General features: G+C 34.4%; 1 protein-coding gene across 6 annotated transcripts in view; it reads left to right on the top strand.

Annotated features, from left to right (window-relative positions):
* The window catches only part of ATG5 (autophagy related 5), a 126,646-nt gene extending 112,056 nt beyond the window's left edge, over nucleotides 1-14,590 (top strand). For 3 of the 6 annotated variants that reach the window (XM_012651207.1, XM_012651206.1, XM_012651203.1), the window contains one exon: nucleotides 13,631-14,590. Coding sequence is in view for 4 of the 6 variants with exons in the window: in XM_012651206.1 (XP_012506660.1) it covers nucleotides 13,631-13,767 (137 nt within the window). In the remaining 2 variants the exon portion in view is untranslated. The remainder of the gene's footprint in view (nucleotides 1-13,630) is intronic. The other 3 variants (XM_012651205.1, XM_012651202.1, XM_012651204.1) reach the window with 1 other exon arrangement.
* Nucleotides 14,591-17,956: the final 3,366 nt, after the last annotated feature.

Raw genomic sequence — 17,956 nt, 5'->3', positions numbered from 1 at the left:
TGATGCTACGGCACTCTAGCCCGGGCAACACAGTGAGACTCTGTCTCAAAAAAAAAAAAAAAAATATGGGGAAAAGTGGATGGTTGCATCTGTACTGAAAATATACAGACTTTTTTTTGTCATTAGTCCCTAAACAATACAGCACGACAACTATTTACATAGCATTTACATTGTATTATATATCATAAGTAATGTAGAGATGATTTAAAGTATACAAGAGAATGTGTGTAGGTTATATGCAAATACTATACCATTTTATGTTAGAAGATTGAACATCCATAGATATTGATATCCACAGGGTTCCTAGAAGCAATCCCCCACAGATACTGAGGGATGACTCTGTGTGTGTGTGTGTGTGTGTGTGTGTGTGTGTGTGTGTGTGTGTATATATAAAATGTCCTGCTCCTTCTTTCACCTAATCTTTGCCCTATTACTGAATGACTGGATTCCCAGCCCTATTATGATTACTCGCATGTTACTGTAGCATATTACTGTATTCATTAGTATATTGCATAGACTTGTATTTATACAGAAAAATTTTAAAACTTAACTACTTTAAATCCTCAATGGAAATAGGTAAGGCATTAATAAATATGAAGGTAATACTCTAATATATAATGCTGTTTTTCTTATGAATATATTCTTAGTTGGAGGATTGCAGGATTATTTGCAAGACTTGTAATTATACCACACAGTTAAATAAGCATGTCAAGGCTAAGGAAATTGTTTACCTAAAAAGTAGAATTAGAAACAGTGAGTTTGGGGTTAATGTTGATACTCCAACTTGAATGACTCAACAAAGAATATGGGGCTCAAAATATGTGTCATTTGGCCTGTGAATATAATGATTTTCTTTAGTCAAGTATGCCTGCCTATACTGACTGGCATTCCTGTGTGTATGTAGCACTTTTAAAATGAACAAAGGTTCAACAGGAGGGAAGAAGAGGGGCATCTAAAATGCCATCAGAACTAATACCACAAGGAATTGAAGGAACAGACCATTGACCACTACCCAAAATTATTAAAATCAAATAGGATTTTTTCTTTATTTGTTTGAGGTTGGAAATACATTTTTTTTTTATAAAGTCTTAATGTGTCATTTATCTTCACTGAACTTTACTAGACTATATAGTCAAGATTTCTGATGATGTCTTACGCATATCCTCATATCTCTAGTGTTACGGGAAGTGTTTGCTGAACATTCGAATTACTGAATTCTTTCTTTGTATCTTTATCACCCTAAAAGATGTTACTTATGATCATTAAATCACGGAATAATTAATATTAAATTGGTTATAATACTATCTTAGATTCCTAATTCATCTTTATAGCTGTGTAATTTTAGTTTTCTGTAAGAGTTTCAGTTAAATAATTTTTTTTGACAATTCGGTGATATTTAGTAAATTTATAGAGTTGTGCAATCATCACCACAATCTAGTTTTAGAGCATTTCCATCACCTCAGAATGTTCACTTGTATTTATTTGAAGTTAATCTCTGATCCTACTGCTAGCCATAAACGACCACCAGTTTGCTTTCTGTCTGTAATTTCTTTTCTGGATATTTCACATAAATGAAATAATACAATCTGTTGTCTTTTGCAACTGGTGTTTTTCACTTAGCGTGATGGTTTTGAATTTCATCTATATTGTAGCGAGTATCAGTAGTTTGTTCCTTTTTATCGGTGAATAATGTTCCATTGCGTGGATATATCACATTTTGTTTTTCCATTTACCAGTTGATGGGCATTTGGATTGTTTCTAGCTTTTCACTTTTATGAACAGTACTGCTATGAACATTTGCATATGGATCTTTGTGTGGACACATGTTTTTATTTTTCTTGGCTAGATTCCTAGGAGTTGAAATATGTATGTAAAGAAACTCAGTAAAAAGTCTCTCTCCCAATTCCTGTCCACCAAACTCTAACCCAGTTCCCCTCTCTAGAGACAACCAATGTTGCCATTTTCCTGTGTATCTTTAGAGATGATTAAGCAAACTTTTATTTTTGAACTCAAGTTACAGAAATTTTGACTGGGAAATTCCCAGTAACTTTGATTGATTGGGGAATAATTTTACTGTTATAGTTCATTTTCTCCATGTTGTAAGGATGTTTGTTTTTAATCTATTTAATCTTTCTTTTTTTGAGGATTTTGTAATACAGACTAGTTTTTTCACTTGAAGTGTAATTCAGAGGCTAATAATGTTTATTGCTGGTAGAGATGAGACCCACAGCCTCATACCTGTCCATGGCAGCATGGGTTTTCAATTATTCATTTCTCTGTACTTGATTTTTCTCTCTTCTTGAGTACTTTGTAGTAGTAGTTTGAAGAACACTCAAAAAATACCGTCTTAATACATTTGTGTTGCTATAAAGGAATACCTGAGGCTAGGTAATTTAACAAAGAAAAAAGGTTTATTTGGCTCACGATTCTGATGGCTGGAAGATTGGGCCCCTGGTGAAAGCCTCAGGCTGCTTCCACTCATGGTAGAAGGCAAAGGGGAGCCTGTGTACAGAGGTCACCTGGCGAGAGAGGACACAAGAGGTAAGGAAGAGGTGTCAGACTCCTTTAACAACCAGCTCTCACGGGAACTAATAGAGCAAGAACTCACTCACTGCCCCCATTCAAGTGCATCAATCTATCCATGAGCCCCCATGACCAAATACTTCCATTATGCCCCACCTCTGCCACCGTGGATCTAATTTCAACATGAGGGGGGACCAACATCCAAACTAAAGCAAATGCTTTTATCAATTAAGGGTAATTGAAATTTTTTAATATTCAACTTTATTACACTTTCCTAGATTTTTTTTGACAATCTACTTTCAAAAGTACGTCATTTTAAATTTACTTCTTCATAAGATTCTTAATTATTGAGAACATCACAATGAAACTCAAAAACTTGGAAGAAAAATATTCTGTAATGATCTGTCCCCTAACCAACAGCATAATTGTCACATATATAGATTGATTCACATTTGCTAGTGCCAGGTCTCTCTTGATACATGTCTTTAAAGAATTGTATAACTGTAGAACCTTCGAGTTATAATTTAGTTCAGTCTCTTAATGTTTACATGATTTACCAAAGGTCTCTTACCTTAATTGCAGAACTAGGTGTAGAACTCTGGTCTCCACCTCCTGATCCATTGGTTTTTCCACTTTACTATGCTACCATTTGTTTCATTTTCTTTTCTTTTTTTTTTTAATCTTTTAGTTTAGTTTAAAATGACATTCTGAAATGCTTGCCTTTACGTAACTCTTTATTCTATGGTTTGAGTTTAGTATCTAATCACCTACATGCTATTGTCTCAGATAGTATTTCCTGGTATGATCATAGGAACCTGAGCTTCTACTGTTTTTATTTTGTTCGTTTTGCTATTTTAGTGTTCCTATATATAATTCTGGCCCCTCTTCTTGTTAAAGTCATTAAAATGGTGACTGTGAACATTAGGCATGTAAATGAAAAGCAGTCACAGACTTCGAACTGACACCCTCTATCAGAGTATACTTTTGTGATCACTTTTGCCATTCCTACACCCAGATCACAACAACATGTACAAGATTATCATTATCATGGCTCTGCATAAGAATGGCACACAAATTTGTGAGGCTGTTTATTCTTTTAAAGACTCTTTGTTCTCCTAAATTTCTAGTGTGCCCTGCCTATACAGGCTTTCCTGGGGAATACACAGTGTGACTTCCCTTTTATTTTTTTGAAGAGGGAGGTTGGTAAGGTGGCCATACAATTTTAATCCACAAACCTGCCACTTAGGTGATTTCAGATGTTATAGGTGAGTACTTTATGTGACAAACTTCTTCCCTCCCCACCTGTCAAATGCTTATATTGATTGGGATACAGACACTTCATTGAAATGACATAAATAGTACCTATTCTTTTGAGGTACTTTTGATGTTACCTTTCATATCAAGAAGAGGCCACATCTCTTACTGTCTGACACCAATATCTTTTCTTTTTGTTGTTTTTTGTGTGTGTTGTTGTCGCTGTTGTTGTTAGAGAGAGGGTCTCACTCTGTCATGCAGGTTGGAGTGTAGTGTCCTGATCACAGCTCACTGCAACCTTGAACTCCTGGGCTCAAGCCATCCTCCTACCTCAGCCTCCCAAGTAGCTGGGACCACAGTTGTACAACACCATGCCGAGCTAATTTTTAAAATTTTTTGTAGAAATAAAGTCTCACTATGTTGCCCAGGCTGGTCTCAAGCAATCCTCACTTCTTGATCTCCCAAATTGCTGGGATTACAGATGAGAGCCGCTGTGCCCTATGTCTTTTCTTTTAGAAAAACTTGTATCTTTGCCTCTTCCTTTTGTCACCTCATATTGGGAAATAACTGTCATTTTAAAGTCTGTGGTAAGTATCCAAAACATCAAGTCACTGTTTCAGTAAAAAGCTGTTTACTGTCTGGTTCAGTACAGATTTAGTGTTGTCAAATGTGAAGCATTTTGACACACCTGCTCTCAAGGTGAAAGCGAAAGACTTTAAGATTGGGTGTGTATGGATAAGAACTTGCTGTCATCACATGATAAAAAGAGAAAGTACTTCATAAAAGCTATGTGGCACCATTGTCTACTACTCCCTACAATAAGTGATTCAGGCATGGAGGAATTTTGTCTTGTTTCATCATACGAAAGTAGAATGTACTAATATTTATGAAGACGTGCTTTAGGTCGTTATTCTCTTGGAGTAACTAATGATGAGCTGTTTTGTATATTTCTTTCTTTCCTTTTTTTTTTTTTGGTAAGTGGCTAGGGGAGTTAGTCAAGTTAAAGGTAACAGGAAATGACCAAAGGTGAGCTCAGGTAAATTGTTTTTGTGGTTTCATCTGTAGTTAAAATGACTCAGAGATCTAGGCTTCTGTGTCAGACCCGGAGCGAAGTATTTTTTACTTTGGATAATAAAAAACAACTACCTTTAAGCTTTCCCCAGTCACTTCATTTCCCACTCTTCTAGATTCTGTTGATTAGTCCTCTGTAAGAATTGAGCTGCTTTTTATCCTGAATTCATATTTGATATTGTACAAATAAAGCACATGTGTAAGGAAAGGCTTACATTCCATTGCAAATCAGTAAAGCTTCTCTGTATCTCTCCCACCAACAAATACAACCCCATAGCCACTTGCCTTTTCCCATTTCCATTTCTGCCCTGCTTCCTGAGAATTTATTTACTCCTATTACCCTTCCCAACTACAACATTTAACTTTTGATATCCACTTCATGTTATGTATTTCATCATTTATCAGTCATTTTCTTTGAATTATACTATCTTCTGGCACTGGGGAGATGAAAATATGTAAGACATAGTCTGCTCTTAAGACATATTCAGTCCAATAGGAGTGGACAGAAAGAAATACAGTTTGCTTTGTCTAGGAATGGACACATGCAAAGAATATTAAGAAGCACCTAGAGTTGCTATCTTATGCACCCTGAAGGAAAGAGTGGAGACTAAGTCTTAAATAAAAGATGAACAGAAATTAGTTGAATAAAAGGGTTCAGGTCACATATGCTACATGCCCACTGTAGAATCCCTAACCAGCTATCCAAGAGCTGGTTGTTAGTGGGTAATATATTGTCTAAAATGTCCCTACTCTATGTGCTGAGGAAGTAGTTATGTTTTTCTACCTTTCCCCCATACGTGTGCATGAATTTTTCAGAGAGTTCAAAAGTGTTAAAAAGGCACTGAGTAAGTAGCTGAGATTGATTTATTATTTGTTTGGTTAGTACATTGAAAGATAATTTAACAAATGAGGTTGGGAAATTAGAATACTCCATTTAGATAGTCTGAGTTAAAAATTATATTGCTTTATTTTTAACATGCTTTAGGAAAAAAAGAAACCACAGAATAGTTGTTAAAAGTAAGAAAAGTTAATGTAGCCATGTTTTTTCTTCTTTGTTTTGTATAATTAGGTTGTGTTACTAAAGCTATTTAACTGACATTGTGATACATTTTTCAGACATAAAGCAATTAGAAAAAAGAAACGTCTAAATCTCACGCTGTCCATACAAGGCAGATTCAAGTATTTGGACAAAATTAAAGCTGGTTGATTGAGATCTCATGATTTGAGGTTTAAACCAGCAATAGTCATATTTGTCAGCATGATGACACTGCCCCCAGAAGAATTGGCATTTCAACTTACACAAAAATAAAAAATCTACAATCCCCCAAACCTCATCAAATTAAGGGTTTTTGAGTAAGATAATAAAAGTTTTATAATTTCAGTAATTCTTTAGACAGTCATTTAGAATTTGAATTAGAATGAACTAGTATCCCTCTGTACCTTTACACTGTTTGATTTGGGCAGTCATTTAGGTTTTTTTTAATGGATCCAGGTTTCTTATTTCATTAAAAAAAAGATGTTTTCCTGCTGCCACCTCACAGGATGGGTGTAGAGTTTGAATGAACTTTTACCACATTTTTATGTTATATCAGGAAGCTTTTAATCAGTTCATTAAAATGGTCTTGCAGTCAATCACTTAATACAATTTTCTTTTTATAATTATAGCTATATGGAATTTTTTGTAACTTACATTTTGGATTATGTCTTCCTTACTAAGATATAAAGATTATAAGCAAAAGTCAATGAAAAAATTAATGTGGACATGTTTTGAAATTGTTTTATATGTTCAGAGTCAAGGTTCTGGAAATATTTGGGGCAGAAATAATTAAAAATGTAGAAAGTGAAAAATTTATACATGGAAAGAGATGTGGTATATATTAACTGGGATATTATGTGTTCGTTAAGACCTGTACTGCTAGGCGAGTATAGATCCGGAAGAAGTTAATGTAAGTATTTTTAAATGGGTTTATATTTCTTTGATAAACAGCACTCTCCTTCTGTTTGTGATCATAGGATAAAAGCCCTGTAAGCTTGTATATGTTCATTTTTACTGCTACATCATGTAGTGTGCTCTTAAGATTGAGATCTCATTCCCCAGGAAGCATTTCTGTCTAAGATTAATTGCCCTTTTAAAATCAGCGTTTGATGTATTCCTTTGGCTATATCCTGGCTTGGTTTAACCCTCTTTGACCTGACCTCGCTGACTATTACCGCCATGGCTGAGTCAAAATCCTTCAGCATGATGTATGCACTTCAGATTTCAGCCTGTGGTTTTTCGTGTCGATGGATTCAATTAGTTGGCGTTTTACTAATGAACATACCAGAGGTTAAAGAATTTGTCACACAGAACAAAATTGTTCAGACTAGTTGTAATCAAAAAGCTCATCTATTTGTTTAAAACTTTTTCAGAAGTGTTAAGTATTTTTCAGAAATTTTACCTGAAATGTCACACATCCCCCGAAAGCAAATCAAATAGTTTTCTGCTGAATTATAAAATAAAATTATGAAGCCACAAAGCCAAACAAACACAATGTCACTTGACCTTAGATTTATATTATTCCATATTTATTTATAAGTATGAAGTTTTAAAAATTTACTTAAAGTGAAATTTTCTTATTAAAGCAAGTATGGTTGTCCTTTGAATATATATTATCCATTTAATTAGCTTCCTTTAAATTAAGAGTCTTCATGTGTTTAGTATATTTATTAATAGTAAGAAGGAAACTAAAGCATCTCACTAGAATCTCAAGTAACGTGCTTTTAAAGACATGTAGGTCCTATTCCTTGTTGAAATTGGCTTAGAAATAAGGACTAAAATCCAGGTTGGGATGGGGAAGGTTATTAGTAGCCATTAATAATAGAAATCTTTAAAAGGCAGATCCATCACATACTGAGAGTTCTCAAATAATGATATGTTTTAAATGTATAACAAAAATTTTGAAAAGAGATTTTTTTTCTACCTGAATTTTTTCATCTTTTTTAAAAATAAAGAACCTTACCTAAGGTCTGTTAAACAATATAACTCTAGTACATTAGGGCCCATTTGACTTATAGATGATGTGCTATGCTGACTATATATGTTGAGAACACTATTAAATTAATCCAGAGGGTTTACTTAAGGAATTTTCTTTCTTTTTCTTTTTTTGAGACAAAGTCTCACTGTGTCACCCAGGGTGCATGCAGTGGCATCATCATAGCTCGCTGCAGCCTCAAACTCCTGGGCTCAAGCAGTCATCCTTCCCAGCCTCCTGAGTAGCTGGGACTATAGACACACGCCACTGTGCCCAGCTGTTTCTTAAATTTTTGTACAGACGAGTTCTTGCTCTGTTTCCCAGGCTGGTCTTGAACTCCTGGGCTCAAGCAATCCTTCTGCCTCGGCCTCCCAAAGTGCTGGGATTACAGGCATGAGCCAGTGCACCTGGGCTCCAGGAATTTTTTTAAATGCCATTTAATTTGCATAATTATTTACTCTGGGGTTTTGTCTTTTTTTAAAATACATTCGTTAAAGTCAAACGCCATGCTGCATAAAAATGGGACTGAGTAATACAGAGTATATTAACACGAGGCCAAATTCTTATAGCCCTTTGCATGCCAACCACATAATTGAATCCATGGTTTTTATATATCTTTTGGTATATCTAGTACTAAAAGAATTAACTTATTTTCATAATTTTGTGTATAGGAAGAGTTGTTCTTTATTTTTTGTTACTAAACCATGACCTTTTTAAAACTGATCATCTGGTCCTCACTTTAAAGTAATATTTTTGACACCTATATTTACTTATTTATTTTTAGAGAGCAAGAAGGAGAGGTGGAGAAGAAAGTCACTCACTTTATTGAATCCCTACTATGTCTAAGCCCTGTGCTGGTCTCTGCTGGGTACTTTGCTTGGATATCCCATTTAATCCTCCATGCAGTCCTGGAAATCAGAATTCTTTGTCTCCACTATAAAATGAGGAAATGGAGACTAAAAAGTTTAAGTGATTTGAATAAAAATCAAAACTAGTGAATTATGATGATTTGAACTCTGAAAGAAATAGTTTGCTGCTTAGGCATAAAAGATTCAAATAGTAGAAATAAAAGACAAGCTAGTGATCCTGTACTCCAGACCAGAGGTCTACAAACTGTGACCAACAGAGTTAAATCAGAAGCTACCATTGGTTATAAATCTGGGACTTGGGAGACAGTCTCAATCCTACATCAACCAAAACTGCCCTTTCTTTACGTGCGTTATATATTGGGTTTCTGCATAAAATTTTGTTTGAAGAAAAATTCTACAGTATGATCATAAGATTTATTCTAGGGAAAATTTAAAAAGACTTTACCAAAAAGATTGATTCAGAAAGCTTATGTATTTTTTAAATTTTCCACGTGATTCTGATGGTTAGCCAGATTTGCAAATCATGAATCTGTATAGACACCTTCTTTTTATATATAAAGAAACAGCCTCAAAGAGTTATGAGACGTGCCCAGAGCCCTTCATTACTAGAATTGGAGTTCAAGTTGCCTCTCAATTTGTCTTTCAGTAGTACTTTGTTAACTAACAGTGCATGGTTGGTCCTCTCTCCTTTATGTCTTTTTTATATTATTGTATATTGTTATTATATATTCATTGCATACAAACCTGTACATGGGCATCATTTTATATATATATATATATATATATACATAAGAACTTACCATTGTTTTAACTTTGTGACTTTCATTAATGACTTGTGGCTAATGTGATTTTTCTTTTTTTCTTCTTTTTTTGCTTCTAAGTGTCATTCCCACCATTCTACTCATATAAGCAAAGTCTATCTGAATATATTTTTCTTAAAATGTAACACAATTCTAAAAATTTTCATTTTAAAGTAGACGCTAGTTTTAAAAAGTGCTATGTGGACATTCTACAAAATAATGAGATGCACTCTTTAAAATTGTCAAGGTTAAGAGTTGCAAAGAGGACTACAAACTGTTGCAGATTATAAGAGAGTAGAGAGACATGAAAATTATATGCAATGTGTGAATCCTTGCTATGGTCTGAATGTGTTAGAAGCTGAATTCTCAGTGCAACAGTGTTGGGAGGTGTGGGGCCTTTTGGGATTTATTTAGGTGGGTTAATGGCGGTATAAAAAGCGCTAGCAGGAGTGAGTTCGCTCTTTCTTGCCCTTCCACTTTCTGCCATATGAGAATGCAGCAAGAAGGTCCATGCCAGGTGCCAGCACCTTGATCTTGACTTCCCAGTCCAGAATTGTGAGAAATAAATTTTTGTTCTTTATAAATTACCCAGTCTCAGATACTGTTATAGTAGTACAAATGGACCAAGACAAACCTGGACTGGATGGGATAAAAATATATTATTGGGATAGTTGATAAATTTGAATATGGACTGCATAATAGTATTATATCAATATTAATTTTAAAAATTTTGATATTTATACTGTGGTTATATAAAAGAATATCTTTATATTTATATACTACAAGTTAGAAATTATATCAAAATCAAAGTTACAGCCTAGCACAGTGGGTCACGTCTATATTCCGAGAACTTCAGGAGGCCAAGGTGAGAGGATCACTTGAGCCCAGGAGTTAAAGCCAAGCCTGAGAAACATAGCAAGACCCCATCTCTACAAAAAGTAAAAATTATTAGCCAGGCATGTTGGTGTGAGCCTGCAGTCCTAGCTACTCGTGAGGCCGAAGTGGGAGAATTGCTTGAGCCCAGAAGTTCAAGGTTACAATGAGCGATGATCGTATCACTGTACCCCAACCTGGGTGACAAAGCAAAACCCTGTCTCTTAAAAAAAAAAAAAGAAAATCAGTTATCCCAAAAAAATGCACTGTATGAAAGAAGTTCATAGAGAATTAGTTCAGTTGATTACTGTCTCAATTGTTTGCCTAATTTAAAGCTTCAAACTAACTTTTTAAAAAACCTGAGTGGGAGAAATATGTAGTAACATTTTTCTCCTGAGTCATTTGCTTTGTAGGGACATATTTCTCATTCTAACTATTGAGTTCTAGATTCCCATTTTGAACCACAAAGACATATTTACCAAAAACATGGTTTACTTTAGCAATATCATCAAGTGTTTCCTTTCTACTGTTAGAAAAAAAAGAAACGTACTAATTTTTTACTGTTCTCTTTATGGTAGCATGAATTAAGGTAATAGCATATATACTTGGCTTACCTGGAAACATTTTATACTTTTCGTTTTTTAATGACCAAAGCAGTCTTTTGTAGAGCTCTTCTACATAGTAAGGCTAGCTATCAGAAACTCTTCTCAAAACATTAATTTTGGCAGTTGCTGTTCTACCAGCAACAAAACTATCTAAGCTATGAAAATATTTACTGACTAATTATTATATGGCAGGTGCTAGGCTAGGCATTGGGGACATGATGATGAATAAGATAGAAACTTTAATTAATATTTCCAAAGGAACCACTGGCCCATTCTAAGAATCCCTCTGGTTATAATTGTGTTGTTGGTGGAAGTGAGAAAGCAAAAAAAAAAAACTAGTGTATATTTTGGACAAATGTGTAGGCAGTGACAAAATAGTATGTTTAAAACCTTAAACTGTTCTATTGAGGGATATGACAGCTCTACATTCTCTTCTTTAGTTGTCTAAATTTAGTTAGTGATACCTTTATGTTGTAGATTAAAAATGGCCCTAGCTTCTAAACCAGATAATCAGCGCTGCCTGCCTATTCAGGGGGCTGATGGTGATTTATTAGGTTTACTCACGAAGTATTTGAATACTGCTTATGTTCTCCAGCTTCTGTTATGCAACTCATAAACTCCAACTATCCTTTTGTTGTAACAGGGTTGGCCTTTGGATTGTGTGCCATATTATATTTTGCTCCCCCTTTTTCTCCCTTTACACGAATGTTTGAGCTAATTGCTCCCATGTTTAAATATTGTTTGGGGCTCAGTATTTTGTATATTGAGCCGTGACTTGTTTCTTCTGCTGTTTCATAGTATATAAAGGTGATTCTGGCTTAAGGAAAAACCTTACAATAAGGAACTTTTACTCTTACACCACTACTCTTTCATTTTTTGACTCAGTGCTAAGTAGGAGGAAGATTCTGAGAATATTAAAATATTTCAAAGAAATATATAATAAGAATATGAAGAGAACTGTACCGGAAATGTTTTCAAATATTCTAAGAAAGATTGAATACAGTAAAACCTTGGCAATCTAGAACTTACAAAGAGTGAATCATTCCAGATAGCTGAAGGTTTATCCTTTTGAATACTAACATTTAAAAAAATCTTCCCAAAGTACTAATACCATGCTTTCTACAGTATTCTTTGTATAGCTTATTTCTTCTATTTATAGGTGATTGGTACCATTATTATGAAAACCAATTATTGTATTAACACTGTGATTACAACTGTATAAAAAAGTATATATAGATGCAAAAAAGATTGACAGAAAAATCAAACCAATGAAAGCATTTTTTAGGTTAATAGTATTAACCTATTACAAAGTGATATATCATTTTCCAAAATTGGTTTAAACTATGACACACTGGTTCGGATGTTTGTTTGGGACATTTTACTTGGTTGTTTTTAGAATTGGTAGTATGTTTGTCAGGTTTTTATTTTTGGCTTTCTTTTATCAACTGTAGTGTTTTGTGTCCTCTGTTGACTGTCATCTCCCTGGACTTCTAACAGGAAGTCTAAATATTTCTTTAAAAGGGTCTCTTGTTTCGGATGCTAGCCAAGTCATTATCACCATACATCATCAGCCCATTTTGCCCAGACATTGGAACCTAGGGATTTGAAAGTCATTTTGAACAGAGCAAAAAAGAAAAAGTAGGGTATTTCCCCTTCATAGAGTTCCATGAATTCCCTGTTTCCTTGTTGACTTCTGTCTCCAGGAAGCTGAGAGGTTTAGACATTGTATTTTGAAGAGACCATAAAGGAGACAAACCAAGAATTGTGCAAAAGGAGTAACACAAATAGATAGATTTACTTTTTTTCTTTTTTATTGGAGGAGTTTGGTTTTGCTTTCTTTGTGTTCCTATAATAACCAAGGTTGTTGATACATCATACCAAAATCATGAAAAACACAAAATTAAGCTTAAATTTAATTTGGAATAAAATTTGAATTTAAAAGAAGTTTGAATTGCAGCACCCTGTTAATTAGCAAATGGGCATTAATAAATATCAATCAGGTTTCATGACTAAAACAGGAATCCCTGAGTCAGATTCTTAGTTCTTTCTGATTAAAACTTTAAGTAATATTCTAATAGTATCTTAAAACTTTTTGATATATACTTGAACACTAGTAAAAAAATCAAACAAAGCTCCCATTTGTTTTATTACACATCTTCTCAAATACTGATCTGATTCTTGATGATTTCTAGTCACGTTTCTATTTTACATTTTTAAAGTATGTGTAGACCTATTTCATATACTTGTCATTTTTAATAACTGTATAGTACAGTTTTTAATGTACAACTAAAATAAATTTTGGTCATTGGGTACAGTGGGTACTGTTTTCGCCACCATAGTTTCATTAACGTCAATCTTAGGTGAGCACAGTAATTAAGAAAGAATGAATACTTTCACATATAGCAACAGAATTTTTATCAGAATTCATTGTAACCCTCAGGTTTCTGTTTTGGATGATAGATATTGCAACATTTGCACTTTCTCCATGTCCACATTTTCTGTTCAGGGGAGAAAACAGGTTTAAAATCCATTTAATTCGCTAAGGATTCTCAAAAGGCAACAGATTATTTTTCTTCAGCTGTTTGACTGTTAATGACTATTGTTGGATTTCTGTCTTGGAATAGATGGGGAAAAAAAGAATCAAGTGATGATTCATGGAATTGAGCCAATGTTGGAAACTCCTCTGCAGTGGCTGAGTGAACATCTGAGCTACCCGGATAATTTTCTTCATATTAGTATCATCCCGCAACCAACAGATTGAAGGATCAACTATTTGCCTGAACGAAATTGCCCTTAAACAGGATTTACCAGAGCATGTCACCCTTCTGCTTCAATCAGGTTTGGTGGAGGCAGCCTGACCAGAAACATTGCGCCTGCTGCAAGCCAAACAGGAACAAGATTCCATGTCAGATAAGGCAATTGAGTTGGTCTTCCTTTGCATCACCACTGCTTTCCTCCACTGCCGTCAGTAAACCTCAGCCGTGACATGAAAGACTTTATAGGACCACTGCAAGTCTTCTGTTTTCTTGTAAAATATAACGAAGCCAAAACTTTTGGCCTAAGAAGATGTGCCACTTGGTTTGTATTTCTGATTAACAAATAAACAGAGGTATTTCCTAAGGTGACCGTGGTTGAACTTTAGCTTGAGAGAGTGGAAACATTGGTTTAATTTTCAAGAGAATTAGACTTAAGAAAGTAAAAGAGAAATTCTGTTATCAATAACTTGCAGTAATTTTTTTGTAAACGATTGAATTACAGTAAACCCATCTTTCCTTAATGAAAATTTCCTATGTTTACAGTCTGTCTATTGGTATGCAAACAATCTTGTAACTTTGATAATGAACAGTGAGAGATTTTTAAATAAAGCCTCTAAATATGTTTTGTCATTTAATAACATACGGTTCTGTCACTTTTCAAGTACATTCTGCCTCACATACAGTAGATCACTTTTTACTCTGTGTGCTACCATTTTGATTGATCGTCATTGGCATGGGGTGGATATAGGGCATAGGATTACATGTCTCAGGAGCTGTCTTAGAATTTCTCGCTGCCAACTTTAAAATCTGTGTTCTTTACACACTAAAGATATAAATAATGTAACTGTTTATCTTTGCTGTTTATCATCGTAAACCTGTCAAATCATAGTATGCTAAGCACCTGTATAAGATAATTTTGCATTTTTGGAAAATCCCATTCCTTTCCAAGCTAGTGTTTTTCATTGGCTCCAGGTCTAATTTTTCACTGTGGTCCCCTGGCAGCCAGTCTTTGAAGCCTAAAGATTACCTATCTTCCAACTGCAGTAGCTTTTCCTTAATTTTACCAAAAATGTCCAGAGGTTACTGGAGTTCTTACTCAATATAAGGAAGGTTTGCTGCACTTTATTACCAAGCTGCTGGGATTTTACCAGTTGAACATATTTGTGCATTACAGTTGGCTTCTTGTGAGCTAGCTTGCTGTCCATATTGAATGTTGACCCATTTGAGTATGCTGAGAGACTTACAGTATCATACGATAATGGTTTTAGATTCCGTAATAAAAATGAATGTTTTTCTTAAAAAATTATACAAATGTTGAAGTGAGATCCTCCTAGTGCTCATTGCTTCCTTTTCTTTTTCCTGTTGTGATTTTCACTGAATAATGGTAAATTTATTCACAGAATGAGATGAAGTTGATCAAAGATCCAATATTCTGGAATGGAAATTATAAGGCTCAATCAAGATGAATAACATAGGGCACCAATCACAGAAAAATAGAAGCAAGTAGAAAATAATTGGCCAATGTAAATAAAATGAAAAGTGCCATCTTAGTAAAGGCAGGGAAAAAAAATAGCAATATTTGAGTTACATAAGGATAAAAAATCCACTGACTTGTATTTTTGCAAAGGAGGTTGGTCTGAATATGATTGTTCACATTAAAAGTGTTTATTCATCTGTTCTGTTTGGGGATTTTCCCCCTCGATGTTTTGACAGACTGAAGTGAGCTTCAGTGAGCAAAAGGATTAGAATGCCAGGGAGTGCTGAACTGTGATGCAGAAAGTGCGGTAAGGAGGGTAAGCCAGGGTAGTTTTCCACAGACGAGACCAGCGTAAGGTCTTTGCAGTGGGCTCAAGTAAGCTACTGACTTTAATTCCAGGTTTGAAAGTAAATTTAATCAAGCCATTGCCCATTTTTACTTATTCATTATTACACCAGCATCATAATTTTATTACTCTAATCCCAGGTAAGTCAAGCCTACAATACACCAGAAGAAGAATAAAACCAGACATTAGTGCTGGCTTAAATATCTATTTTTATTTCTTTTTATTTGAATATTTAAATTTAATGCTTTATTAAAAAGTTAAATAAATGTTGTGTCTGTCTTTATTTCTGAAAGTTGGGAATGAAATTTATGTAAGTTACCTATTGGTGAAATCATTAAAATTTCCTTCATCTTAAACCTGTTGTAAAACTTTCTCAGAGAAATAAAAAGGATGAAGGCTAAAGAAGAACATATGAAAGAAAACTGGAGAGGGCCACAAATCTCAATATTGTCATTGAACTTATCCTTGGTAAATAGTGACCCCCTAGAAAAATAAAAATATGTTTTTAAATTATTGGCATTATAAACTAGGAAGGAATAAACTCAGACCAGTTAAAGTAAATCATTGTTTGTCTTTCATAATGTTGATTTTCATTTGGATGACCTAAGTTTGACCATGGATAGAGTTGAATTGATAAGCACAATGATTTTCTTACCGAAGTGCCCAAAGTAACCTGTTCATAATTCAACAAAGTTAACCTGTCAGTCTTTATAGTATGCTTATATACAGACGATATTCCAATCTGAGTATGAGGTGAATCCATTTTGTGAACTGGTCTTGTTATGTTTGTTCCATTCACTGGAAACTAGACAGGAGTTGATCATTTTCTAAGAAAACATACAAGATTTGACATTGAGTGAGTGACAGTAGCTTTTAATGGTTATCTTTGTAGGGTGTGTTTGTTTTTTTATAGACTATTTGAGGTAACTTTTTGTCCAATTTTTAGAAGTTTGGTTTATGTGGGTCATGCCAGAGAATGACAGAATCACTTTTTTATTTATCATACTATTGCTATTTAGGTCTAAGTTGAGTTTCCTGTTACATGTGCCAACATAATTGAAATACCTGAAAAATTGAACTGAAGTGTGGAATCTTGAAGTATGATAGAAAAACCAAGTGTGGTATTCAGAAATGTTTGGACCCATTCATTGTCATCACTGGGATGGAGTCAGTCAAAATACCTACTTGTCTCTTCTGAGTTATGTCATCCTCTTAAGTGTTTTCTAAATATATTTATCTCCTGCTCTGAAAGTATTAAAAATTACAGGGGTGGTAGGGAAAAGAGAAGGAGAGGCATGCCTCTTTTCTGATCATTTGAGAATAAATGACACTTCCTAATTACAAAAATTTATTACGTAGCTCCATTTGACAAAAGGATGTTTTAAATTCTCTCAAACACAAATTATAAATTTGATTCTCCACACTCATTAGCAAATACAGTACTACTATGGAATCTAATAGGTACAATATAGAAACCAATAGAGTAAAAGACCCAGTTTTTAAATCCTTTAGGTAGTTCATTTAGTATTTAGGTTTTTAAACACTTACCATTTTTGTTAACTGTGTTAATGTGTTAGTATGATAAACAGAGAGATAAAGACAAATCTGATGACAAATTTGGGGATGTTAGTGTGCTCTGACATGTCGATTGATTCCTTTGAAAGTGACTAGTTTGGCTTTCTCTCTAGCTTCCCCACCTCCAAAGATAAATAAAGAACAACCAGGCTTTTTCCTTTGTTTTCCCCAGTTCTTAGTGGAGTGTCTACCACATATTTAGCAAATGTATATAAAATAAAAAAATTAAGGATTGCTTAATGACATCTTAAAATCTGTGTTATATTTTTCTGGTAAAAACACCAGCTATAAAAGTAGGAAGAACCTTATCGTTCAGAAATCAGTATACAAAGTGCAGTTGGTTTGGGTTGGCATTAGTAATCAAGACTTGCTTACTCAAATTGGCCACTTTCAGTAGGAACCACTGTGGACCAGATCCTTGCGTCAGTTCACATTCATTTTAGTTGTAGTGTAGACCACAGCACATACCTTGTGTTTCAACATCATTCTAATTTAAGCAGCCCTCAAAGCTGGAGCTATTCTCACTGAGCATCTGGAGGTATTTATTAATTCTGACCTTTCATAAATGAGTAGTTTGTGTCTTGCTTCTGCTTCTAAAACTACTTCTGAAAAATGAGAACTATTTAATCCAGCATTTCCCAAACTTTCTTGACTGTAGAATCATTTTTTTCCTGGTATCTCAACATCCTATTGAACTCTAGCTTGGGAAATTCTATATCAAATCAGCAGATCCTAATGGCCTAGAGTTTATAGCATAAATCTTACTCTTCCCTTTCTGACAACTCTGGCTATGTAG

Source organism: Propithecus coquereli, unplaced genomic scaffold, assembly GCF_000956105.1.
Source record: "Propithecus coquereli isolate 6110/MARCELLA unplaced genomic scaffold, Pcoq_1.0 Scaffold35, whole genome shotgun sequence".
NCBI lineage: Eukaryota > Metazoa > Chordata > Mammalia > Primates > Indriidae > Propithecus > Propithecus coquereli.
Note: the sequence above shows the minus strand (reverse complement) of the source record. Positions and strands in the feature narration are given on the sequence as shown.